This window comes from Lasiodiplodia theobromae (genome assembly GCF_012971845.1).
Source record: "Lasiodiplodia theobromae strain AM2As chromosome Unknown scaffold_8, whole genome shotgun sequence".
Lineage (NCBI taxonomy): Eukaryota > Fungi > Ascomycota > Dothideomycetes > Botryosphaeriales > Botryosphaeriaceae > Lasiodiplodia > Lasiodiplodia theobromae.
This window is the reverse complement of record NW_023336574.1, coordinates 875,335-901,619: the sequence shown is the minus strand read 5'-3', so window position 1 is coordinate 901,619 and position 26,285 is coordinate 875,335. Positions and strand designations below refer to the sequence as shown.

Genomic DNA, 26,285 nt, shown 5'->3' with positions numbered 1-26,285 from the left:
GGAGTGGCTGGGTTGAGCTGTCGAGCGCATCTGGGGGCTCTTCGTCCTCGACAGTCGGTCTCGGTGGCCTGGCGGGCGGCGAGTCATGTTCTGGAGGCGTTGGGGGGAGTTCTTTTGCAAAGATGCGCCAGCGAAGGAAACGCTCTTTCTGCTGCGACTTCTGCCTGTTGAGTGTCGTGTCCAAGTCTTCTGTCGGGCCATGAGGAGGCTCAGTCCGCTCAGAGACCAAGCTCAGCACGCTCGGGCTCATTTCACCCGTATGTGGATTAGGATTCTGTACGGTAATGAAGTCGTCCGTGTCGCAGATGCGCAGCCCTGGTTTTCCGTGCGTAGGGTGCTCGAACAGTACCCCTTCTGATCCCGACGAGGAAGACAATGACCAGGTGTCGTAGCCGCTGTCGTCGCTCCAACCGGCGTTGGCTTCTGGGCTCAATCTGTATAGGAATTTCTCACGCGCCCATCGGCGGAAGCGTCTGTTGCGTCGTGTAGAAGAGAGCTCAACACGCTCCCAGGATTCGAGAGGCTCATTCTCGCTGCTGCCGTACGGATGGCTGGTTGGCTCACTCAGGAATGCGCCAGGCATTGAGGAATGCGCTCCCCACGTCATCATCTACCTCGCACCCGGGGAAGCCACAAGGAACGAGTGTGTGTCTCGCAAAAACGAATGCAAAAGAGTGCTGAGGGGACGTTTGTTACTGTGTAGTGATTGTTCATGATAGCCATGCTAATGGTTGATGGAGATGCGGCATTGAAGGCGGCACTTCAGCATTTAAGTGCGACGAAATAGAGAAGTGACGTCTCCGATCTAGAGGAGATCGCGCTTGCCATCATAGGTCCACAGTAGAAAAGTGATTGATAGCCATGGTTGTATCATCGCAGAACTGGCTACTCCCGGCTCGTCAAAGGACACTTAATTCAGTATTGGTAATGATGTTGCTTCTTCTGAGATGTCCAGACCAACGTGAATCCGGATGCAGGAGTCCGCGAAGAGAAACGTTTCGCATCCGAAAGAGTCCACCATGGTTGGTGATTGCAGTTCGACGGTTGAGGCTAAACCATCTTTGTCAGCGACCACCACAAAGACATACGGCTGCTTAACGTCCGGGTGCAACCCACTCGTCAGACGCTTTGTCTACAAGACACTTACGTATCCTGTCCGAGAGCGTCGTGTTCATTTTCATGTGGGCCATTAGCTGAATCACATTGTCGCACAGATTTGAGCCCACACCCTATCCAACCAATCCCCGTGATCCAGCTTTTGATGTTTTGTCTTGGCTTCATTGCCATGAGCAAGGTATATGGCGCATGAACACCGTTTCCTAACCAACGCCTGACGCCGCCGCTGTGCCCCTTTCCACCCATTATGTACCGTCTACCTTCCCACCGGAGGTCCCTCTTTCGTCCAGCCCTTGCCCCGCATGCTGAGCTCAATGGCATTCCAAATCTTCTCCACCTCCTCGCGATCTCTCCAGCGGCCCGCTGCACCCTGATGCGGGGTCCACTTGTCGACTTGCGCAGTCATGACGCTCCGTCCCCATCCCTTCACTGTTTCAGGAACCGATTCTCCACGCCAGCCGACGTAAACTCCCAGAGCGTGGCTGAACAGCTCTGCGGGCTGCGTCCACTTGTATGACTTGAACTGCCAGGTCTGGCCCGTTGTGAAGACAGCAACCACGCGCTGCCAGTAGTCCGGCTTGAATTGATCAGGAGTATCGACGAGGATGAATCGCATGGGGCGACTGGGATCAATGCTAGGAAGTGTACGAGTAAGATGGAGCAGGTTGGGACCAGCACCAGCGGAATCAGCTGGAGCGTAGATACCGCCGTCAAGGAAAGACTTGACGTTGGACATGCGCAAGAGCGAGGAGGCCGACGGGGACAGGAGGATGATGGGTTCCGGGCGGCGACCGGGCTTCTTGAGATTTGAGACGAGCGCAGGGTTGGTGACGTTGTTGAGAGGATTGGGTACAGCGGCTGCGCCTGACCGCTTGCCATGGCCGAGAAGAGCGGCGGCGTGTTTGCGCACATGAGAGAAATCCTAGCAGAGGGTCAGCAACCATTGAATGCAGAATGAAGCGCTGCTATACTCACAGTAGGCTTGATGCCGCGCAACACGCTATTCCTGTCTCCCATCCGCCGCTCGCCATTGTAGATTTCTAGAAGCCGCGGGTCAGGCTGCGACTTGCCGGCCTTCGGAGCGCCGCTGGGCACAGTCGGTATACCGCCAGTGGTACCAGCGGCAATGTTCGCAGAGCTTGTGGCAGCCGCGGCCTCAGACGGCAGCGGCTTGATGTTCTCGCTCTCTTCAGAGCCACCCTCGAGCCATGTGATAAGGTCGAGCTTCTCGGCGAAGACCAGGTTCTTGACGGACCCCCCTGCGTTACCCGGCAGCTTCAGCTCGTCGTTCAGACGGCCTACGGAAGTAATGTACTCGGGGACAGCGGCGTCCTTCTTCAGCCAGGTGAAGTACACGCTGCGCAGGTCGACGGGCTGGCCCTCGGAGACGAAGCGCGTCGGGGTATTCAGAGGAATGGCGCGGTGCTGTCCGTCTTCGTGGTTGAACTGGAGGAAAGTTGCCTTTGCGAGGTCCTGCTCGACATCCTGGGCATGCGATGCGTCGGCGCTCTTTGTGGGGATCGGGGGTTTGCTGGCCGCGATGGCGTTACGGAGGTTGAGCAGCGGGTCGCTCTCGGCCATTGTTGCGGTATGCGATGGCGATGGCGCGGGAAAGGGTAGAGGAGCGGGCGGGAGGTGGTGTAGGAAATGCGGCCGTCGTGGAGCTCGACGTGAAGGTCGACGCGCGCAAGATCGTCCGAGCTTGCACCGCGCGTGCCTGCCTGAATCGGAACCCTTTCACCTGTGCTAGGTACTCGACCCGCATGTCACACAAACAACGCACTTCACTGAAAAAGAGCATGCCGAATGGCGCTCCACTGGATTATTTCATAACAACGACTACCCTTTCATTCAGTTCCTTTTCCTTCGCAAAGCCCTATTCCTACGCCCGCTCCCCATGATAGATTCATATAAGGCCGATGGGTCAGGTATGTAGGCGGGTCGGTCTTTGTTGAAACCAGGCTCGCTTTTGGATACTCCATCTGTGTCTTTGGAGATGATGTGCAAGACGGCACCAAGCGCATCGCTGTACATTCGAATTGTTGCAACTCTCTGCCTGATGCGGTTCGCAAATACTTCAAGGAATCTTCTGCGCTTAAACTCCCTAGTCCATACTATTCTTCGCCATCTGTCGTGGTTCGAATTCAATCTTGTTGTAGACAGCTGCATCTCGGCGGTGATTGCTCGAATTTCTGCTAGGACAGGTCGATACTTTTGCAGGACGCTCAAGAGCTGGCTGGATTCAGTCTGCTCAACAGCCAAGCACACAGCACTGGCATAGTCGCCGTCATGGGATATGCTCAGCTTTGCTACCTGGCCCTTGCACCCGTCCAATGCCGGGTCTAGATCAGGATGGCTTTCCAGGTCCAGGTCCGGATCAATCTCCGTAGAGAGCGGAAGGCTGAAACCGCAATTTCGATTCAGATAGAGGCGCTGGACATGGGTCAAGATGGGCGATTCATCGAGCACGATGGCATAAGGCTGGCTGCCCTGGGTAGCCACCAATACATCTTTCAAAAAGATTCGGCGGGAGGAAACGGCTTTGATGACCGCTTCTTTGGCAGCAAATCTATAGAAAGCACTCAATCTCACGGTTCCAGCTATAGTGCACGAGCGTCTTACCGGCCGGCAAGGTAGCGGACTGCACTGGTAACCAGGGCTGGATCACGACTAGCGGCTGGCTCGTGCAGCAAGCCTTCGAAGCGCTGATTGAATAGCAAGATCTCGCGGAAGGAGAAGATGCGTGCTAGGAATGGCCGGAACGACGGCAGAGAGGAGTGGGCGGGAGCGTGGCGCTGAAGCAGAGTGTTGACGCGCTTGATACTGCAGATGTCGATACCCACGCTGAAAGGATGCGGAAAGGGGCGTGGAGGCATGTCCAGGGCGGCTCAGCCACAATGGATGCGCGCGGGAGGGAGCGAGGAGTGAAGATTGGAGCTGCTCAGCAGCGGCGGCGGCGGTGATTTTCCGGTAGGGCGGCGGCGGGCGGACCATGAGGAGCGCGGGACGGGAAGGTTTGTGCTAAACCCCCGGCTCCCAACCCGTCTCCCGCGAACCATAAGCTGCCATTGATGCCCAATTGACCCTGTGCTCAGGTACAAAAGTGCACCTGTTCACGGCTCGTCGAGGGGCAATCCAGATCTGATGGTTGCTGGCTCGCGCCCATGGCCTCGCCCCACTGACGCACCCGTCTTCAGCTTCTCGAATCCAACGCGTGGACACGTCGCTTGCTTGGCCGCGATTGGCAGCACTGCCCCGCCATGCGGTGCTCCTACTGGCTGCGCGCGCTCTTGCCCTTCGAACCCATGTTTCAAGGCAGGGCTATGACGCAACCGCGCTAGAAGGCCCCGGCGCCGGTCGCCGCAGCCAGCGCGACAGCTGCAAGCAACGCGGGGCTCCCGCTATTTGTGCAACCGCATCGCCAACACTCTCTCCAGCCTTTCCCCCGAACCTCTATACAGACCGGCATCATGACTTACAACAACTCAGTCATCACCTGCACCCCTCACGCAACCCCCGATCCCTTTGTCACCTTCCACAATGGCAAGTTCTACTTGGTAAGTGAGGCGCCCCTATGCCCCTCCACAACAACACTAACACCTCGTCCAGACCTTCACTGCTGGTGACCGCATCGAGGTGTGGTGCTCCGACAACGTGCTCAGCTTCCACAACGCCTCCAAGCATGTTATCTGGTAGGTGGGCACTTTTCCTCTTCTCTCTTCCGTCACGTGAAGAATCATCTTTCGATACCAGTCTATTTTCGTTTGCTCTGAGCGTGATGCTCGCACGCTCATAACCGCGTCAACTTGTATTCTTGTCAATTTTCCCCTGCTAATGCCCACCAGGAAGCCTCCGCCGGGCACCGAATACTCTGGTGGCATCTGGGCTCCTGAGATCCACGTCCTCGATGGCCGCTGGTACGCCTATGTAGCCTGCGAGAACCCCAAGGAGGGCAACAAGTCTCACAGGGTATGCACCATTGCTCTCTTTAGATTTCAAATCAGCTAACATGCCTCTAGATGTACGTTATCGGCGGCCCGCCTGGCCACGAGGACCCGTGCACCGGCCATTGGGAGTTCCTCGGCCGCCTTCGCGGTGTCCCCGAGGATCAATGGGCAATTGACGGCACCGTCATCCAGCTCAATGGCCAGAACTACTTCGTCTACAGTGGCTGGCCGCTTGGCGAGACCAACTCAGACAAGACGCAGGAGCTGTTCATCGTGCACTTGCGCTCCCCCACCGAGGCCGATGGCTCTCGCCCGCCCACCAAGATCTCGCACCCTGACTTCGACTGGGAGCGTAGCGGCCCGTCCGGCATCAACGAGGGTCCGCAGTGGCTCGCATCGCCTGATGGCTCCTGGAAGGGCATCGCCTACAGTTGCGCCGGCTCTTGGACCAAGGACTACAAAATGAACACGATCCGCTTTGCTGGCGGCGACCCGCTCGACCCGCGTTCGTGGCACAAGAGTGACAAGCCGTTGGTATCCACTCCCGAGGGCGCTACGGGCCCCTATGGCCCCGGCCACGGCAACTTCATCCCCATCGCCGGCAACGAGATTCTTGCTGTCTTCCATGCTACTGACAGCCCCACTGATGGCTGGGAGAACCGCAAGGGCCGCTGCCAGCGCGTCAACTGGACCCACCATGGCCCGGACATGGGTCACTGTGTCGGTCCGTTGTGCGGAAACGTCGACGACTTCATGGCCGGCAACCATGCCCAGGCTTGGAGCGGCGGCAACAGCAGCGGTGGCGGCGGCGGCGACAACATCGAAGATAAAATTTCTGGCTTCTTGCACAAGGCCAAGGATAAGGTCGAGCAAAAGTTGAGGGAATTGTAAGATGTGAAGAAGCCGACGTGAAAAATTCAAGGATGCTCTTCATTGTTGTATGAGGGGATACCTGTACGATCAAGCCTCTGCGGATGATCCGCCACGAACGTAATTGAAGTGACGAGAACTAGAAAAAATAAACAAAGCATAACTTCACAAGATACTTCATGCATGCCATATTGAGACTCTGAGATTCGAAGCATATTCACTATAGTATTTAAAAGATGCTTCTATCGATACCGTGTGTGCAGTCTAGAAATGGAAAACGCAAAATTGGAATCAACTATACTCTTCTTCTCTCCCACAACCCTTCCTTTGCCCACTCCCATCATCTCGCGCTTTGTTACGTCCCGTCATTAACTACGCCGTTCACAGCCTCAACAACGCCCCCATTACCACCAACCTTCTCCGCCACCCCGTTCGCTGCCTCAACCACCTTCTCCTTGGCCTCGACCGCCAAGCGCTTCGCATCCTCAGCGACGACGTCAAACTCGACGCCGCTGACGAACACCTCGCTGACGCCCTCGAGCACGGCGACGAAGACGCACAAGCCGCTCGCGATGCAAAAGTGCGAGATGCTCGTGCCAATGTCCAGCCACGACCCTTCGTCGCGCACCATCCAGAAGAACGACACGGTCATGACGTCGCCGACGGCCATGACGACCATGAACAGGGCCGACGGCGCGACGCCGAGGCGGCGGTTGAGGATGCCGAGGTTGGCCGAGAGGGCGGCGAAGGGGACGAGGATCTTGAACATGAGCAGCGCGCCCTGCGAGAAGGGGTCGAAGACGGGGATCAGCCGCGCCACGGCGTCGAGCGAGAAGGACGAGATGGACGCGATGTTGCCCGTGCTGAAGAAGGCCGACTGGAGCAGGAAGAAGAAGAAGAGCGCGATGCGCACGTCCGACAGCGTCAGCGAGCGGTAGTTGCCCTTGGCGAGGTTGGTGAGACGCTTTTGCGCAGCGTCTAATGCGGGCTTGAGGGGGTTGAGCTCCTTGATGGCGGGCTGTTGTGGTGCAGGAACTTTCTCTCCTGCTACAGTGTTGGTGTGTTGGGAGATGCGGTGCTCCAGGCGCACCCAGGTAACTACGGTCATGCAGAAGGCGAAGTAGAATAGACCTTCGTACGAGATGGTGAGGATGACGAAGATGGGCGAAAACGTTAGGAAAATGACGACTAAGCGGTGGATGTAGTGATTATTCGGCGCCAGACCGTGGAGGAATGGGACCATCAGAGATGCAACTGCAGGGAATTAGTCAAAATTCAATTTGCAATACATTTGCATCACTTACTTAGTACAACCCAGCCCACGACCTGGGTGCCGAGAGGCAAGCCCTCTTTAGCTTGCAAAGAGGCAACGCTTGACTTGGTGACAAGCATTGCGAGGGCGACCAGGCCGACTTGGGTTCCCAATATGGTCCGAGACAAGGCATCGGCCTTCTCGGACGCGAGGCCCTTCTTAGTGGCCGTTGACTTTGCGATAATGCTCTTCTCAAAAAACAAGTAAAGCGCGCCGACGGTAAACATAAGAGCGCCGCCAACGAGACTAAACGCAAGCCGTTAGTACGTCTTCTCCTGCAAGGTCGACATAATACCCACATGAGATTGATATCCTCAGTCTTCACAGCATCCAGCAACGTGAATGCACTCATCATGATGCAAGAAAGCCACCAAGTCGCAACGATCAGGAAATTCTGTTTAATAAAGCTCAGGCCGTAGAAAACAGGCCAAAGCGTGGCCAGAAGGTAGCAGATGGTGAAGACTTCTCTGTAGAAGTAACTTTGCACCTAGACAGCAGATATCAGCAGGTTATTCTCACGACAAAAAGAAGTTTGGCTTACAATAGCTTCCAGAAATCCAATAGATGCCACAAAACTTATGACCAGGCCAATCTTATCCTTTGGCGTCTTGATGTCCGCGAAGAGCACATCTTTTCCCTTTTTGAGGGCTGCTCTCCGCGCATATACCTCCTCCCAAAACATGACCGGGAAGACCGCGTATCCATAGTACGTCAAAGCCGACTTCTGCGCAATCAAAACAGAGAACAGCGCAACGCCAATCGACGAGAATATGATGGTCGAAACAGTCGAGCGCGACGTCTCGGTAGAACCATGCAAGACATGCAAATCAATGACGGTCGTAATCGCGAACGCCATCCATCCCAAATAGCCCAGCGTCACCAGAGCACGCAGGAACAGCCAGTCATACGTCTGGAGATACCTTATACCCTCGAGAGCCACTTTGATGAGTTCGGTGCACTGCTGAATAGCATCCTCGGCATGACCGCTGTCGATTAACTCCCTGATTCTTGTGATGCGGTGCGCCACCGACTTCTCGTCGTTGCCAAAAGCAGAAAAGGGCCTGTAGTGCAGCTCGGTGGACTTCTTTTGCTCCTCCTTCACGTGGTACATCTCGAGAATCTCCTTCGCGTTGACCAAAAGCGCCTCAGCTTTCGTGGTGGCGTCTGCGTTGACATAAGCCAGTGGAAGTTCACCAACCGAATTGACCGGGAAGGGGATGCCAACGAGGTAGGCCATGAGCGCCGCGACATCTGCCTGCGCAACGTCGTTTCTCTGGATGTGGTTAAGGTTCCAATCCAAGGAGAAGCCGTCCTCGTGGCCCGCGGCGATTCCCTCCGGCACCTTGACCGGAGGGGCGACACCAGATCCCCAAGCAATCAGCGGCGTCCGCGTGTTGTCGGGATGGCCGTCTCCATGACTGCCCCAATCACTCATCCCATGGTCCGCAGTAAAGACAAATGCTGTCTTCCCGTCACCGTAGAAATCTTCAATCAGCTCCGTGATCTCCTTGACGCCTTGATCCACAATCTTGATGTTATGCAAGTATTCCTTGGAGTACGGCCGGTACATATGGCCTGTCGTGTCCAGTCCCAGCAAGTGAAGGAAGAACACGTTTTTCTCCTGCTTCAGCTCCGCACCCAGCGTCTTGTTCGCCTTCGCGTCGCGGAAAAGGGCCTTGACCCGGTCAAACACCCAAGTGTCCAGCTGCGTCGCGTCCGACGTGAAATCCTCCGCCTCGGCGCCATACATGTCGGCGTCCACACGACCGGGTACCGCGCCCTGCTCGAACATGGGTAGGATGTCCGGGCTACCCCAGCTCCACGTGTGGCGGCTGCGGTTGAAGACGCTGTCGAAGTTGACCGGGTTCAGCTTCCACCCCGTTGTCACCGACGACACATCCTCGTACAGGCCCGCAATCAGCGCGACGTGGCCTGGCCGCGACTCGGTAGGCACGCGCGTGTGCGAAACGCCGAAGGTGCCATGCGACAGGACGCGCGAACGAAGGAAGGGCGCGAGCGGCCGCAGCTCCTGGGCCTCGGGGGCATTGGGGTCGGCGGGCGAGGGATCCTTGAAGTATTGGAACGCTTTGTCGGCGCGTAGTCCGTCTCCTGAAGGACATACAATGATTAATACAAGCTCATTATCCTACAGATACGGGGCGAACAGCGAGCTCCGGGAGGCCTTAGGCGGCGCACGCTTGCGTGGGTACACTCACCGACGAATAAAACCAATCGCTTTGCCGGCGGCTCTCTCACTTCAAGTCTGTACTCGCGCATGCCACTGACAATAGGGCTGACGAAGTAGATGTCGAAGATGGAGTATATGTAGACCAGGTGGAAGACCACAGCGATGGCCAGGAAGCCCGCGCGGCTAAGTCTCGCCATGGCTACGCAAAATGAGCGGCGCGTCTCCTCGTCGGCGGAGGAGACTGCTGTAGAGATTGGGCGGGAAAGGAGGGTGAATGAGCGGTCGTTAGGGACGACGCGCGGTGTTTTCACGGAGAGCGTGTACCTGCATGGATAATTGTACCTAGCCAGACCGCCAAGGCCAACGTCACCCCGGCACGCTAAGGGGACGATCGTACGCATCAGGAGGCGGTCAGCAGGCATGCTCTTCGCGCGCCGTGTGATTCGTGGTATTTTGGACTGCTCAATGTGTCCTCGTTGGCACTCAACTTCAGAGTGTGTATTCATACTTTAATTTGGCCGCCGTCTGATTATCTGCATACAAACATCCTCGATCATGCTGAAAAACGCCTTTTGTATCCCGATGACCCTCATCGTCTAGACGTGACCTACGCAGCCTCCTCCGCAACCTCCTCCGGGCTTTCGCCGTCGACCTCAACCTCGTCGGCTGCGTTCTCTACTGCAACCTCGCCCGCTTCCTCCTCCTCCTCTTCGACATCCACAAGCTTGACCGAGCCGCCTTCCTTCTCAAGCTTGAGCCACTCATCCCACTCAGGGAACATGTCAGCGTCGCCCTCGTCATCGGCGCTGGGCGGCTGACCCAGCAACCGTGCAATCTTGCCCTTGCTTTCCTTCTCCAAGCCCTGCTTCCACTCCTTGACGAGTGCGGGAGCGCGGCTCGGCTTGTAGGTCTGCGCAAAGAGCACGGCTTCCGGCGTGCGGCCCGTCTTCGTAAGAATGTCGATGCAGCCGTCTACATCACCAACCTGCCACAGGCAAGAGAAGGCGACGTTGTGTGCACTCGACTCCTGAGCTAGTTCAGAAAGCTTGCGAAGACCAGCGGCGTTTGAGCTCGAAGAGTAGAGGAGGAGGAGCGAGCCCATATCCTTTGCATGCGTGAAGCACTCCTCAGCAAGCTTGAGGTTCCATGCAGTAAGTGCTGCGTCGCCGACCGTCTTCCACTTGTGCTCCACATCGACCTCCTTGGCGAGCTCGAGGGCGACATCCAATTTGCCAAGGCTCAGCGAGAGCTCGAAACGATGCTCAGGGTCAGTGGCCACATCGAGTGCCTCCTCCTTGAAGCCCTGGCCCTCAAGGAATCGTGCAATCTTGTTCTTCTGATCCTGAGGAATGTCTTCGAGCATCTCCGTCGCCGTCTCGAGCTCTCCTCTCAGCACGAGCGTCTGGTATTCAATCACCGAGAGGGAAAGGGCGTACGACATGACGCCGACGTCCTTGTCGCAAATGTAAACACGGCCATCGCGGGGAAGGTAGCCGAGGACGTAGATTGGGGTATCGAAATGAGAAATGGTGTAAGTCTGATCACCAACAAGGTAATTCAACCTGTTCGTGCTGTTGGTGTAGACGAAGCAGTCGCCGACCCACTGACCAGTACGGACACTACAATCGTCAGTCCGACATCCGTGCTTGAAATAATTAACAACTCACCTCTCGTTGACGTCCGTAATAACTTCGAAAGCAGCCTCGACGCCGTCTTCGTCGACCTCACCAGCTTGCAGAGCAGCGACGTAGTTCTCTCTCGAGAAGCGGAGGACGTAGTAGGTATCATCGCAGGCGAGAGTGACGAGCTCGCCGTTCTCAGACCAGTAGACCTATTTCTCTTAGTTCATGCTCGCACGGAGTGTCGCAGGCGTTAGACTTACGTTTCTGGGCTCGACTTCGATCCTCCTGACAAGCTGGCCAGACTCCCAATCGAAGAAACCGATTCCGCCCTGACCCTTGACACCCAGGAGAGTACCGCCGCTCAAGCCTTCCGCTTGGAACCCAACGTTCAGACCTCCGCTGCCTTTCTCCTTGAAGTTGCGGAAGATCTTCACGCTGGTGCCAGACTCACGAATGGCGTAATCCTTGTCATTCTCCTTGGAAGCCCAAGCAAAGTCCAATGCCGAACCGAAAGCTTGGTTTCGCAGAGCCAGCGCAGTGTAGATGATGTATTCACCATCGCCACAAACCGCGACGAAACGGCCGTTGGGGGAGTGCATCAACGATTGCGGGTAGATCTCCGTGGAACCCAGATCCTTCGAAGGGATAGTCAGGCGATCGCCATCCTTCAGGCTCTTATCACCACCCTTGATCACAGCGGTAAGAATCTCGGAGTGCTTCGCCCAGATAATCTTGCCAGAAGCATCCATGCTAACTGCAGGCTCCTCGCGGCCCATCTTGACAACGACAGCACCATCGTCGAAACCCACGGCGACTCCTTGCTTTCCACGTTGGTAGCTCACACACCATGCACGCTCCAGACCATAGTTGAGGGATTGCTCGAGGCGGTAAGTGTTGGCATGCCAGATCTTGACCGTGCCATCTTCGGAACCGGAGATGATAACGGGCAATTCGGGGTGGTAAATCGCGAATGAGACGTTGCTAGTGTGGCCTTCCAGAGTAGCGATCTGTGCCTTGGTTGTGTAATCCCAGACCTTTACGGTCCTATCATCGGAGGTCGTCAAGAGATAAGGCTTGTCGGATTGGGGGTAGTAATCGACGTGGTTGACACCCTTAGTTTCGTGGGCCTCAAGAGTGAAGTTGGGGGTGGAAGATCCCAGGCTCCAAATTTTGACCGTCCTACAGTTTTGTCAGTAACGATATATCGCGCCTGCAGAACATCGCGTACCTGTCAAGACAAGCAGATGCGAAAGTGTTGGTGTCCTTGGGGTTGATAGCAAGGCCCATGACATAGTGAGCATGACCCTCAAAGACCTGGACACACTTCCAGCCGCGCTCCCAATCCCACAGCTTGATGGTCTGCCCGGTTGTCAGCTACACTTCACGCCGAACCTAAACCACGCCATCTACGCACCATGTCGTCGGAAGCCGTCAGAACGAAGGGCTGGGTCGGGTGAACGCATATCGCACGAATGTAGTCGGGATGCGCCTCGAAGCTGGTTATCTTCTCGGAGGTGTTGTAGTTGTAGACACGAAGCTGGAAATCGTCGGAACCGCAGACTATCCAGTTCTTGCGCGCGATGAAGCGGCCAGCGCGGACAGGGACATCGGTGAGCTCGAAGGTCTTGACAATTGCCTGCGGAGCCTGTCAGCCTTACACATGGTAGACCGAGCCGGTGTCCTTACCTGCGTCTCATAGGACCAGATGTGACAATGGCCTGGCTACGTCAGCTCTGCGGTCTCCTCCGTAATCGCGCCGCGACGACGTACCGCTGTACAGGGTGGTGAGAACCTGCTGAAGTTAGAGACGCGCCCTCATCTAGAGACGTAGAAGTAACGTACCCATGGCTCCGTAGGGTGGAAGTCGATTCCCTTCACGCGCTCGCTTCGGGCGAAGAGCTGCCTCTGTATAGCGAACGTTGGGTTAGCTATGTTCGCAAGCGGGACCAAGAAGTTGCTGCGCGCAGCCATGATTCCGGTTGGAGCTCCAGAGCAGGGGCTGCTGCGCGCAGCCGATTCTAAGGCCTCGTACCTTCACGTCAAGCCGCATCTTGTTGTCTCAGGGTGTGTCGTGGTACGCAAGGGGAGCGGGAGCGGGAGACGTGGCTTATGAGCAGCCAGTCCGGTCAAAATTGAAACGGGTTGCGCAACGTGACGCCCGGTATCACCGCTGCGGAATTGGTCGAGGAGGATTAGCGCGGAGGATTGGGCGGCGGTCGAGAGTGGTGTCGCAGGCTCGCGCTGGACAGGTGGATCGTTGCGGCCTCCAGGGTGTCTTCGGAGTCGGTCTCGGCCGCCAAGATTTCAGCTCTCTCGCCCGTTGAGCCCGCCGCAATTTAGTAGTTGCCGCGCACCTGCTCTTTCGTGTCCTTTTCTCCCCGCCAAAATAAAGTCGAGAATCAATGCTCTACGCAACTGCTTGGCGACTAGACGGTGATCATCCTATCTCTACCAATTACATCGAAGCTGCACAGAGTTTTGCGTCCACCGCTGTAGAGTGACTCGTGCAGGGGATGCATCCGCTGGTTTCATGCCATCGAAGGACACGATGCACCTCCTCTGCACGTCATTGCACGTTCTCACCATTCCGTGAACCACTTCATGCGAAATTTGTCGAAACTTTTTACGCGACACGTGGACAAATTTCTCATTCATCACTACATTTATTCAAAATTCTCGAACTATGTACTTGACAGCCAGCCTCCCCAGGCGCTGTCACACCAAACAACCATGGCAGCAGAAACATGTGCCAAGTTGTCCGTAGTCTCCTTTCTACCGTATCGAAAGGAATCAGAAATAGTCTAACTTCTCAGCAGAAGTCGTAGACAGGTATCTAAGAAGTGAAGGGAAATGTGATCAATAATGTGGTAATAAGCTTGCGCTGGATGACAAACTGGAAATGCATAGACAGGTATATAGAAAAGGAGATAAGGCTGAGGGTCTGAAGAGCAGTGACCTGTAGAAGGATGGGACGATCGTCGCTAGGCGAGGTGGAGCCCGCTACTCGTCTGCTGTCGGACGGAAAGAATGGTAAAGTGGTCTGGCCAGCTGCGAGACTGCTTTTCAAATATGATACAGCGAACGTGACCTCATGTGCTAAACATTAGGCCGTCAAAGATAGTCTAGGATCGAGCTTGGCGCTCAGTTCCATCCCAGCGAGTTTTCGGCCATGACTGGCGCCGAGATCTGCGCAGTTCTGGCGCTACGGCCGTTGCTGCTGCCACTGCCACGGCTGCCGTGGCTGTCGCGGCCACCCCGAGCTCCAGACATCCAAGGGCCGCCGTTTGTCGAGCCGTAGCCGTTCGTTCCAGTGCTGGGGACGGAGCTAGAGCGCTGGTGACCGGCCCTCTTCTTCTTGTACCTGCGAGCAACAAGCATCATAGCCGCACCGTAGACAGCAACACCGCCCATGGCAGCGAACACGATACCGACAGCGGTGCCCTTGACACCAGAGCCGGAGTTGGAGCCGTCATTCATAGGATCGCCACTGCCGCTGTTGCTGGAAGAACTCGAGGACGAGCCGCTGCCGGTCGAGGAGCCAGACGAACCATCATCAGGCATGTCGCTACCAATGATCGGGAACGTAGGGTCGACAAAGCTCGTCAGGAAGTTGATCGTCGATCCAAGATCCTTGTCCTCGTTGTTGTAGAAGACGGAGTTGGAGTTCAGGAGATCCAGGTGGAGCGTGTCAACCAGATCGCTGGGAACATACAGCAAAGCCAGCGTGGAGATGTAACCCAGCTTGTCAGTGGTGTTGTACGAGGTCAAAGTCACCATCTCAACCTTGTCATGGTCGATGCCAAGTCCATCAGCCACAGCAATGGGCATGTAGGTGGTGAGCTGCCAGCCAGTGGTGTCGGCGTGGCCCACAACGAACGGCCAGTTGAAGCCACGCTTGAAGCCAATTTGGATCTTGGTCGAGTTGGTCGGCGCAGCGGGCATACCACCCGGAGGAGCGATGAACTTGGGGTACGTGGTAGCAGAGGCAGTAGCCGCCGAAGAGCTAGACGAGGTGCCAGTGGTCGAAGGATCGAAGACGATGCTGGTTGCCACAACGTAAGTGGTCGCCGAATCAGTTCCAGTGGGGCGGATCGAGAAAATAGGCGTGGTCGACGTAGTCGAAAGAGTGGAGGACGCAATCTCGATCGTGGAGCTAGTGCTGGGAGAGGGAACAACCACGATAGCTGAGGACGAGCTAGAGCTAGTAGTGGAGGAGGGCGTCTGGACAGTAGACTGGGTCGTCTCCGAGGCAACGGGAGTGGTAGGCGCTGGCGTCTGAGTCGAGCTAGGGCTGGATCCAGGTGTGGAAGACCCCAATGACACTGTGGGCAGCGGCGTAGTCGGGGTAGTCGGGACAGCAGAAGAGCCGCTTGGCGTTGCGCTAGATGCAGACGTAGCCACAGGAGTCGACGCAGAGATGGGAGTTCCGGTCAGGGACGAAAGAGCCGAAGAGAGATCAATGCTGGTAGGGGTGCTGAGCGGAATGATGGGCGTGGTCGGGATCGAAATCAGCGGCGTCGAACCGAGGAGAGAGGACAGAATCGACTCAACGCCCGTGAGCGAAGATGAAGAAGCAGGGCTCGAGGCACTCGATGGGGTTGGCGTGGCGACTGAGCCGCTTGCAGTCAAGGGAATGCTAGGCAGCGGCGTCAGAATCGAGGACAGATCACTGCCAGCGCTGGAGACGAGGCTGGTCACGTCCGAGATGAGCGAGCCAAGGGCGCTTGTAATCGGCAGAGGAATCAGTTCGCTGGTAGTCGGCGCCGGGGTAGCACCCGGGGTCAAGACACCGGTAGCCGATCCACTCTCGCCAGTTGCAGTGGGAATAGCACCACTGATGGATGAAGTGACCGGTGGGAGCTCAGTTCCGGTGCCAGCGTAGGAGGAACTGCTACCAATGATAGGCGTCAAGATAGACTCAACAGGCGTCAAGACAGACTCGACGGGCGTGGCGACAGAGCTAAGGATAGACTCGACGGGCGTGGCGACAGAGCTGAGGATAGACTCGACGGGCGTGGCAACAGAGTTAAGGACCGACTCAACGGGCGTGACAACGGAGCTCACAAGAGACTCGACAGGGGTGACAACAGAGCTCACAAGAGACTCGATCGGGGTGACCACAGGGGTAACAATGGAGCCCACGGCTGAAGTAACGCCTGATACAAGACCACCAAGCAGGCCGGCGCTGGAAGTCTCAGTCGACGACGGGGCATCAGTCGTGCTGCTGCTGCTGTCAATGATCGTCGAAAGACCGACAATGATACCAGTTCCAGTCGATGACGCCGCAACAGGGGTGGCAGGGCTTGCGGTTCCGCTGGTGGGCGTAACGACGGGGATCGAGACACCACCAGTGCCAGCGCCGGAGCTCTCAACAGGCACGGGCTCCGAGCCGCTAGTAGCATAGCTCGGCGCATCACCGGTTCCCGTGGCGCTAGCAGATTGCTCAGTGGCCGAGGTCGGGTTGAGAACGGGGCTGAGAACACCTCCAGTGCCCAGGGCGCTAGTGACAGGGCTCAAGATTCCGCTCGATCCAAGAGCGCTAGTGACAGGACTCAAGATTCCGCTCGATCCAAGAGCGCTGCTCAAGGGAGTCAGAACTGGGCCGAGAAGGCCACCGTTGGTGGAAGAAGCACTGGACTCGGTGGGAGTGACCTGCGCATCAGTGTTGCTTGAGCTGGTAGGCTGAACAATGGGGATCGAAACACCGCCAGTGCCAGTGCCGGCAGCGCTAGACTCGGCACTCGGAGTAGTGGCAGCCGTAGAAGACTCAGACTCGTCGCTCGAAGCTGTTGTCGTCGGCGTCAAGACAGGGCTGAGAATACCACTAGTACCGAGAAGGCTGGTCACGGGAGAAACGATGGGGTCAAGAAGGCCAGTGCTGGAAGCCTCCTCGCTAGCGGTCGAGCTGGTGGGCTGGACGATCGGAATCGAAACGCCACCAGTGCCTGTTCCAGCAGCGCTCGAAGCAGCCGGAGTCGACGCGGCAGCGCTCGTCTCAGAAGCACGAGCTTCTGAGGTTTCCGACTCGGTGCTGGTAGTGGGCTGAATAACCGGGCTCGAGACACCACCGGTGCCAACATAAGTGGATACGGGAGTCACAGTCGATGAAACATCGGCAGTCGTCTCCGTGTCGCTGGTGGTGGGCTGGATAACAGGGCTCGAGACACCACCAGTTCCAACGTAGGACGGTGCGGTCGAAGATTCAGCCACCGCGGTGGTGGTGATGGTGGACTCGATAACCGTCTCCTCGATGGTAGTCGAAGGCGTGACAACGGGAAGGCTAACGCCGCCGGTTCCAACGTAAGACGACGCGGCGGGAGTAGATTGAGTTTCTTCGGGGGTGCTCGACAGAGTAGTCGTGGTGAAGGGCGAGGAAACCTCGGTAACAGTTGACTGCGTAATGATGGTCGAAGTTCCGGACGGGCTTTCGCTCACGGTAGTAGAGTTGACCACGTAAGTGGAAGTGGATGACTCGGCCGCAGGTTGCGGAGTGTTGAAAAAGCTGCTGAAATCCTCATCGCTCTTCGAGAAGCTCTCGAAAAAGGAGGAGAACGAGCTGGACGAATCTTCCCTCGAGGTCAAAGTCGAAGTATCGCTAGCGGGGGGCGTAGAAATCCCGGGGGTCGAGACGAGGGCATCCGGAGTCGAGATATAGACCTCTGGAGTGGAATTTTCCGGGGTCGGGGTAGAGGTGTCCGGAGACACAGCCGGCGTGGTAGAGTTGTAAATTTGCCTTTTCACATGACGAGGGAAGTAATACTTCGGCCTTTGAGGCGCGGCGGTCCGTCTTGCTTGTGCCGGCGCAGCTTCAGCGGTGGCCCCCTGAAGAGACAGAAGGGCCATGCAAGCCGCCCAGGTGACGGTTGAGGTTTTCATCTTGTATTATCGGATCAACCGCTCGGAATCCAGCGTGAATGGCAATGGAGGCGCAGGCAAATGCGAATGCTACTTGATGTTAGATATCTCCCCAAATTCCGGACCCAAGGCTAGCGTACTGTCAGGATGTTCGTGAAAACGAGTGTACTTGACGAATCAAGGTTAAGGAGTGTGACTACAATGATAGTTAGCTCAGTAATTTTTTTTTCTTGCGGACGAGGTCCCATTTGAACCAGCTAGTGCAGCCAAGGGTCCTTACCGGACTGCAACTCAGTCGCGGAGCGCAAGAGTAAAAGCAAAGATGGTTGGTAGGTCGGCGAATGAATCCACAGCCCTCACAATACCATTCTGCAAATGCTCACGAATTGCGTAGCTTCGAACGAGAGGACGCGAAAGCGGTAGTCGCGGGAGGTGCTGAGACAAGGGCGCGACGGCTGGACGGTAATATCCAACGGCTCTAGGCGTCTTGTCTTTGTCCTGTTCTCTAGCGCACGACAATGGCGAACTGAAAGGTGGCGTCCACTCGATCAAACGGCCGGCGAGATCCACGTGCTCAAGACCCTCTCGAACAAAGAACAACCAAAATAAAACCACGAATTACAGCTCCCAGGCTCTAGATCAACGGGCGAGAATGACAGGCTAGGCAATCGCTTTGTCCAGCAGGCCAGGAATCGCAGGGAGGCAGTACGGCGGAATCCGGTGGCTATAGTCGGGTTGACAGTCAAGGATTGGCGGCGCAGTCGTCCAAAGGCGGTCGAGAGGCGGTATTAGAAAGCGGCGAAAATAATTGCAAGAATCGAAGTAGCAAAAACGAGCGGTGGCGATTCACTGGGGAATCGAGGCGTGACGATGAAGGAGCGTGGGTTGAGCCCTGTGCGAGACGGCGAAGTCGGTCGGGACGAGGTCTGCGGCGGCGGCGAGCACACACTGGACGCTGCAGCTCCAGTGCTGACCGGTCGAGGATTGCCGGGCTGTTGGGGAGTTGGTGGAGAGGTCGAGGGTGCGGCGAAGGAGGGAAATGAGACGAGGTCGCGCGGGAGAGCGATGAGAGAGGCCGGCGGCGAAGCGAGCGAGCACAGGAGTGGCTTCTGTGAGCGGGCCTGACCAGCTGCAGCCCCGGGCGCGGAGCAGGGACGTGGGCAAGCAGAGCAGAAGCGACGCCAGAACAGGCGGTGCTCTGCATAAAACGTGCGCACAAGCACCGGTCAATTGCTGCAAATAGGCCGGGCGCGCAGGCGGTTCGCAGCGCCGACGGCGATCGTTCCCGGCGCTTGTGACTAGCAGGCGGATGTGCGAGCGGGACTGCTGCGCGGAAGCGTGGAGAAGATGGCGGGTTCGTTCAGCGCAGCGCATGCTCCTGCGCTGCACAAGTCGAGGCAGTTCTGATGCGATGCTGAGCGAGCGCTGCGGGCGGGCGTGCGCCCGGGCGTCGACGAGTGATTAAGGTCACGTCGCAGCACGACTCGCGCGGCCAGCAAGGAACGGGCAGGTGGGCGGCGAGAAACACAGCGTTTCCCTCGCCGGTGGCAGTGCCGTGCAGCCAGGAGCGCGCCCATTGCGCCGCGCCGCCATCAGCAATCCCGCAGCAGGGTGGTGAAATTGCCAGCATCGCGGCGGGCAGCGCTTCGGGCACCCTGCAGCTGCCGGGCTCCGCTATGCCCGTCGCGGCGTAGCCTGCGGGCCATGCGCCGGGATGCCCGGCCCTGCGAAATTAGACGGGCGTCGCCCGCGTCTCATCAGGGTCATGGCCGACAATTTCCACCGCCGGCCATTTAGCCAGGCCGCCAGCGTCGCAGGCTCCACGCCGCGAGGTGTCGAGAAACACGGCAAACAGCGCGCGCCGTTGCACGCAGGCCCATCAGCCGCTCGCCGTCTTACGCGCAGATTCACCACCCGCATGGTGTGCGACCCGACCTGCCTGCCTTCGTTCCGCCGTGCCGCCCCGTGCCTGGGGACGAGGCAAGCGCCCACCAGCCCCATGTGACGCCTCTCTGTCTACGCCATACGCGCCAGCACATATTAATCCAACAGGTAGACAGGTGCCAGTGCGGCGCGGCATGGGCCCATCTGGCGTGCTCTTTCATAAGTAGTAATGTTGCACTTCTTCCCAAGGCGCGCTCATCTCCGCCCGCCGAGGCCCAAGGCCCTCGTCGACCGCTCCTGCACATGCACAGGCACATGGCTGCTTCCCCGGCAAACACGTTAGCTCGCGGCTGATGAACACCCGCTCCGCTTCTCCTGAGCACCATTCGCGCGATAATCTCCGGCTCTCACCTCTCCAAACCCAAACTGGACCGCAGCGCTCGCTTTGGGATCCATCGCCGCCCTCAGCGCCTCTTTGCGGTATCCAGCCCGTGCTACGCGCCAGCTAGGCGGTGCACCAAGGTCTTTACGGCCGCCCGCCTGCCTCATCAGTGTCTTATTGGCAAGGTGTGTTGTATCGTGTGTTGCCCTTTCTGTCCGACGCGGCGCTATGGAATGCTAGGCCATGGTCCTTTCAGCTGTCAGATCTGCCATTGCAGAAGATCGCGTTCATTCTGCACACCCACGATCAACACCGAGTCTCGATTCCTTACGGCCAGGCGCCAGGGCCACGGCTGTGCAATCCGCCTCCACCCCTAGCGTTTCAGAGTGTTTGCCATCTTTCGGCACCGACTCCTCCTTAAGCTTCTCCAACGCCCGTTCGTATCGTCACGTTGCGCTTCCCCGAAAGGTTCGGAGCGTCTGATGGCCACCTCTGGCCTCGCTGCCCGGATCTTCATTGACTTTGCGTGGATGAGTCGTGGCGATCTGGACCTGCGGGTGTCTCCTTGAGCATTCGTCATGCGGTGGATCGCCTATTCTTAGGGACCAGTTCCACCTTGCTTCGCTCCGAACAACAACCATCGTACGTGTTCGTGGCGTAAGCGCTCGCATTGTTCACTCGCCGAAGACGATCCCTTATGCTTGCCGCCCTGCATTCCTTACGAGTACAAGACGTGACCTCCTTCATGACTAGTGGCGAAACCATGACCTCGCGCCATCGAGCACCCAGGGGGTTCGACCGAGTAAAAAGAACTCACCAAACACCAGCCTTCGGTGCTTCAGTGTCCTCGTGGCTTTTGCGCCTCAGCAGATCAGGATTGACGTTTCTCGATCTCGTCTAAAAGGCATCTTAAGCATCTTTCTTTGCTGGTCGGTCCCCGTGCCGTGACGATCGCTTTCTGCAATTAATTTCTTTCGCTTTTATCATTTACACGCCGAGCAGGCGTTCCAAAAGACCATTTTACTATAGCTCTGTATTATAGCGCTCCGTCCGCTATCGTTGCTTGTTCAAAGCCTCATACGAGGCCGCCAGCACAATTGCTCCAAATATCTGTCACATCGCACGGCATCGATTCCGGTCGCATTGCCATGCGTCGCCCTGGCTGCAGCGTCGGGATATTCGAATCTCAACGCAAATGTTGTACGACGTCACGTTCTCTGGCTCGTTGTCCAGACCAGAGCGCTTGAGCTGGAGTTCCACATAAAGACGTCGGTCGTGCGGCCTTGGCAACATCCGACGGCGTGGTTGGTCCAAACATGTGCGTTTTAGAAGGTGCGGAAAAAAGTCCATGTTGCCGGCGCTCTAGCCCAAACGCCTTCCGTCTCTACCGTTGCACCTACGTCATGCTTCCAGGTCCCGATTTGCTGGCTACATTGCCGTTGGGAACCACAGTCAGCCCTATTCAACATGCCCACCATCGCTCCTTGCCATCCTGCGTCACCCGTCGAGCAGCTGCGACGAGAACCACATTCCAAGTGCATGACGCTCTTCGCTCCGCTTCCGCCATACGGAAATCGGGACGTCAATCTTAAAATCCTTCCAGAAGATCACGTTCCATCCCATCACAATTAAGAATCGGCCAACCTTATCCTCAAACCCAAGCACCGGGATCTTGCCGGCTACCCACAAAATGCTGAGTGGTAGGCGAACAATAGTGACTGTAGATATGCGTTTTTCCACTCTCGCGTCAGCCAACCGGAAGCCCATCCACTCCCCGTACCATCCTTCTGCCCTCCGCGCCGCTCTTCGTCCCGACGATCCGCTACACAGCGGCCATGCATGCGTACATACATGCAGCCGAACAAATTCCCGAGATCCTTCCAGAGGCCGCGAATGTGAGGCGGCGAAGGAAAAAGCAACCGCTGACTAGAGAATTTTCACACCACGTACGCATCTCAACCACGACACGTCCGCGATGCCCTAAGACTGGGCCCCACTCCATCCGCGGTCGAGAACAACTGTGATAGATGATGTGCGCGTACGCTGCGCGGATGGTTCGCTAGCGGGCGTGACGCGTCATCCAGAAAATGTGCTCAGCATTCCTTCCCCTTCCTTCCATTCCTCGTCTTCCATGCCCGCCCACCGGAAGACACCCAACCGCTCACGGGAGCAGAGCACGTGTCGCCTTCCATCCCGGCCGTATCACTGACATGCCGTGCCCACCCTATGGGAGGAGACAGCAACCCTTGTTTCCCCCCAGCCTCATTGCTCCAGCCTGCGGCGTCAGCCACACGCATGCACGTCGTACGGCAGACGGGAGGGGGCGCGGGCATGCAACGTAGAAAACGAAGGCTCGTAATCTCCCAACCACCCTCCCGTACACAAGAAAGAAAAAAAAAATCGGGAATGTCTTGTCTATGGTTATTTTTGCCTGCCACAAGGCAAGGCAGTGGAAACAAAGGGAGGAAGGTGCAAGAAGCCTTGCCGACAAGCCAAGCAAGCCGTGGGCGGCCTCCCGTCCAGACGTGGCACCAATAGCCGCCCCGCATCCGTGTTAAATGGAAAATCGGACTCTTCGATTGGTCTGTTGCTTGCCGCTCATGTGTGATGGGGTTGTGCTATATTGGTTATGGCTTGAAACGGCAATGTCACCGTCATGCTTATTGTCCGCCGGGCATGTAGAGCGTGTCTTTTCGATACGGGTAAGTGGGGGGTGAGTACAGACGAGGAGGGGGAGGGGCAACCGGCAGTACGAAGGCAGGGCAAGGAAAAAAAGGTTTATTGGCATGAAGATGGCGCCTTCGCGATAGGAGAGTAAGAAGTGGCTTGCTTTGGTGGCGTAAGGCTGAGGTGCATATTCCTTCGCGGCCCGCTACTGCAGGATTCATGAGAAGTCTCCCCATAGCGCACGCTTGTGCGTATGCGGGGAAGGCTGGAGAAGGATCGCGTGGACCGAGTAGGGCTAGATCTGACTTTCCAGCAGCTCAAGAGCTTGAAAATGACGGGGATCAGACCGCCTATCGCGATGCTGTTTATCGCTGTTCGACGTTGTGGTGGGGAGCCGGGACATATGAAGAGGGCTGAACGAGTACCTTTTCGACACCGCTTAAGCGGTATCTTTCCTGCTAGAGGCTTATCCGCTGTTTGCGTGCTTACGACGTGAGAATCTAGATCCGCTGCAGATGTGTCGGCTTGCAGGTGGCGGTAGGTCAGACTACTATGGAAAATGTCCATTTCCGACTCTGTCGGCAGATGGTTGTGGTAAAGGGCGGGACCTGAAAGACGCAGTGAGAATCCTTCAAAGCCTAAATTGGAAATGCTGAGAACATCGCCTCGTGGCGATATGTAATGTACAAATAGTCTCGTACGCACGCTGTCATGAGCAGAACAAGTAGTGATCCTCCGTCTATCCCAAAAGTCGTCTTGGCACACATGTGTGCGCATGCTTGCAAGCTTTCTTGCCCGTACCGTGATCCAACGCCGAACTCCGTCCCTTGATATGATGCCGCTCATGCAGTTGAGCCTTCCACTGTAGGCCGAGAATCACCTTACAGGCGCAACGTATTCCTCTTCGGCCGGCGAGCTCGAGGCTGTTTCGATCTTACCAACATCGTCGCTGGAGCTGTCTCCATCAACACTCTCTGCCTCGGGGATCGCCCCCGCCTTTTCCGGGTCATGCATTGAATGCACCGTACCCTTCCTTCCCAAGAAATCTCCGGTGCGCAGCCCCCTCACCTCTTCCGGATCCACACCACGCAGCGGATCCCCGCGCTTCTTGCGCTCTTTGATAAACTCGCGGACGGGGCACATGGCAGCGTCACGGCAGGCCTCCTTGATGTCACTGCCACTCATGCCTGCCGAGACTCGGACGAGATAGTCAAGGTCGAAGTTTGCGCGGTCGATTTTGGTGTCCTTCAGAATCAGCTTGAAGATGCCGCGGCGTTGGTGGGCCGACGGGAGAGAGACGGGGAATTTCTTGGGCATGCGGCGGAGGATTGCCTCGTCGATGTCTTGAATGCGGTTGGTGGCGCCCAGAATGCAAATGCGCTGTGGCATGCCAGCGGCATTAGTAGATGCAAGACCGTCCCAGTGGGTCATGAATCTGTGGGGTATTAGCACCGGAACAAAGCCTCAATCCACTAGAATACATACTCGGCTTTGACCATTCCACTAGCCTCGTGCTCGCCGCTTCGCCTTTGTCCAAGCACAGCGTCGATCTCATCGATGAAAACGATGGTGGGCTGGAGCTTGCGGGCGAGCGAGAAGACGGCGCTGACCAGCTTATTCGAGTCGCCGTACCACTTCTCAGTCAAGGTAGAGATGTGCAGGTTGATGAAGCAAGCACCACTTTCGTGCGCAAGCGCCTTGGCAAGCATAGTCTTTCCGCAGCCCGGCGGGCCGTACAACAACACGCCCGACGGCGCGGACAGCAACGAAGAGGTATGGCCGTAGAGGTGGGGGAGTGTCAGAGGATAGATGACAGACTCCTTGAGCTCTTCGATAATATCCTCCAATCCTCCGATATCTGCGTGGGGTGTCAGTGTGAACCGGGCTAACGCATTCCAAATGGCCTTTTATACCTTCGAAAGAGACGGGTATCTCTTCGGGCGCGACGACTTCCATGGCAATGGACTGCTCGTAGGGCGTGAGCACCAGCTCATCGCGGTGCAGCCGCTGCCTGATGCTGTCCTGCTCCTCATCCTCTTCGTCTTCTTGCCGGGCGAGTATACCCTTCAGCTTGCGGTTGGCGGCGATGGATTTCTGGCGGGCTTCTTCCTTGGAGGAGGCGTCGGGATCGAGCTTGGAGAGGAGGTTGCGGACAACGAAGTACATCAACACTGGCTGCATGCGTCTGTCAGCAGAAGTTCGAGCACGGCGGCATGAGATGCAGCGGCGGAGGCGGAGGCGGCGGAGGGTGGTCCTGGACTTACGGCGGCCGTGATCATCAGCAGATCGCCCAGGTACGAGTACTTCTTCCATCCTTGGCTCGTCATGGTGTGTATCGAAGGGTGCGCAAAGGCGTGAGGCCTGGGTGCGCACGCAGGATATTTACAGGGCGGCGTTGATGGGCAGAAGTTGAACAGGTACCCGAGGTGCAGCTAGTTGTTCGGGACTGTGGCGCGAAGATGTGGCGTCAAAAAACGCCGGGGTGCGGTCGCAAGTGCGGAGCTTCGCGCGTCGAGCTTCGAGCTCTCAACCACCCCGCAACCATGGCCCTTCTGCCACGCATCGTGCGAGCCGAGTCGCTGGCCCTCCCGCTGCGACGCGTATCGTGTCTATCCGTGCACAGAGCGGCGGGCGCCAGTAGATTTTACGCGACTCACAGCAGCCTCGGCGGCGCATCATCCAAGAGCTCCACCTCCCGGCGCCAGGTCACCGTTGCCAACGACGACGGACATGTGCGGTGGGGCGACCTCACCACCGGCGAGAAGGTCGCTCGCTCGACCCAGCAGTCGTTCAACTTCCTGGTCATCGTCGCCGGTGTCCTTGCAACCGTTCGTCGCGAATCCATCATCGTCGAGGCATGTCTAACTGTTGCAGGGCGCCGTTGGCTACGTCATCTACACCGAAGTCCTCTCTCCCGAAGGCACTACAAACCAATATCACCGAGCCCTGAAGAGGATCAAGGAGGATCCGAAATGCGTAGAACTACTTGGTGATCCGAAGAAAATCGTCGCATATGGCGAACAGTTTCATAGCCGCATGGCGAGACAATGGTCGATAACGTATGTCTCATTGCCGCCACCAGCCAGTGCCCCAGGCTAACCCCGCCACAGTTCGAGGAAAGAGAAAGACCGTGCAGGCAACGAGCTCCTCCACCTACGCTTCTACGTATGGCCTTCACCTGCATGTTACTAGAGGTGTGGACTCATTCAGTGAACAGGTCGAAGGCCCGCTCAACAAGGGCACAGTTTATTTACACATGATCCAGAGGCCCGGTGAGAAGGAGGCCGAATATCAATCATTGACGCTTGACGTTCCGGGTAAGCAGGGAGCTTCCTTGATAATGGCCAAACTGACAGAAACAGGCCACAAGCGTATTTACCTTGAGCATGACAGCCCTTTCAAGGCAAAGTCGGGCAAGCTCTTCGGCGTACGGTGGTGGTAA

At 57.1% G+C, this 26,285-nt stretch overlaps 6 protein-coding genes across 6 annotated transcripts; 2 read left to right on the top strand and 4 right to left on the bottom strand.

Annotated features, from left to right (window-relative positions):
* Positions 1-1,372: 1,372 nt before the first annotated feature.
* LTHEOB_3269 (CDC73 family RNA pol II accessory factor) lies at positions 1,373-2,697 on the bottom strand (the record flags this gene model as incomplete). Its single annotated transcript, XM_035512173.1, has 2 exons — positions 1,373-2,038; positions 2,092-2,697. 2 exons carry the CDS (start codon positions 2,695-2,697, stop codon positions 1,373-1,375), a joined length of 1,272 nt encoding a protein of 423 aa, XP_035363162.1.
* Positions 2,698-4,586: 1,889 nt separating this feature from the next.
* LTHEOB_3268 (Alpha-l-arabinofuranosidase ii) lies at positions 4,587-5,954 on the top strand (the record flags this gene model as incomplete). Its single annotated transcript, XM_035512172.1, has 4 exons — positions 4,587-4,673; positions 4,726-4,808; positions 4,962-5,085; positions 5,136-5,954. The coding sequence occupies 4 exons, from the start codon at positions 4,587-4,589 to the stop codon at positions 5,952-5,954; spliced, it is 1,113 nt and encodes a 370-aa protein (XP_035363161.1).
* Positions 5,955-6,288: 334 nt separating this feature from the next.
* Positions 6,289-13,105, bottom strand: LTHEOB_3267 (GPI-anchor biosynthetic protein; the record flags this gene model as incomplete). The annotated part of the gene is made up of 14 exons (XM_035512171.1): positions 6,289-7,187; positions 7,238-7,491; positions 7,545-7,732; positions 7,787-9,354; positions 9,462-9,757; positions 10,045-11,052; positions 11,101-11,264; positions 11,316-12,234; positions 12,284-12,414; positions 12,470-12,691; positions 12,742-12,773; positions 12,826-12,847; positions 12,898-12,960; positions 13,088-13,105. The coding sequence occupies 14 exons, from the start codon at positions 13,103-13,105 to the stop codon at positions 6,289-6,291; spliced, it is 5,784 nt and encodes a 1,927-aa protein (XP_035363160.1).
* A 1,091-nt stretch (positions 13,106-14,196) lies between these two features.
* On the bottom strand, positions 14,197-17,931 carry LTHEOB_3266 (Basic proline-rich protein; the record flags this gene model as incomplete). The annotated part of the gene is made up of 1 exon (XM_035512170.1): positions 14,197-17,931. One exon carries the CDS (start codon positions 17,929-17,931, stop codon positions 14,197-14,199), a length of 3,735 nt encoding a protein of 1,244 aa, XP_035363159.1.
* Positions 17,932-23,719: 5,788 nt separating this feature from the next.
* Positions 23,720-25,170, bottom strand: LTHEOB_3265 (ATPAse family AAA domain-containing protein 1; the record flags this gene model as incomplete). The annotated part of the gene is made up of 4 exons (XM_035512169.1): positions 23,720-24,278; positions 24,329-24,701; positions 24,757-25,018; positions 25,108-25,170. 4 exons carry the CDS (start codon positions 25,168-25,170, stop codon positions 23,720-23,722), a joined length of 1,257 nt encoding a protein of 418 aa, XP_035363158.1.
* Positions 25,171-25,386: 216 nt separating this feature from the next.
* Positions 25,387-26,285, top strand: LTHEOB_3264 (Mitochondrial inner membrane translocase protein; the record flags this gene model as incomplete). The annotated part of the gene is made up of 5 exons (XM_035512168.1): positions 25,387-25,671; positions 25,718-25,902; positions 25,954-26,008; positions 26,061-26,160; positions 26,206-26,285. 5 exons carry the CDS (start codon positions 25,387-25,389, stop codon positions 26,283-26,285), a joined length of 705 nt encoding a protein of 234 aa, XP_035363157.1.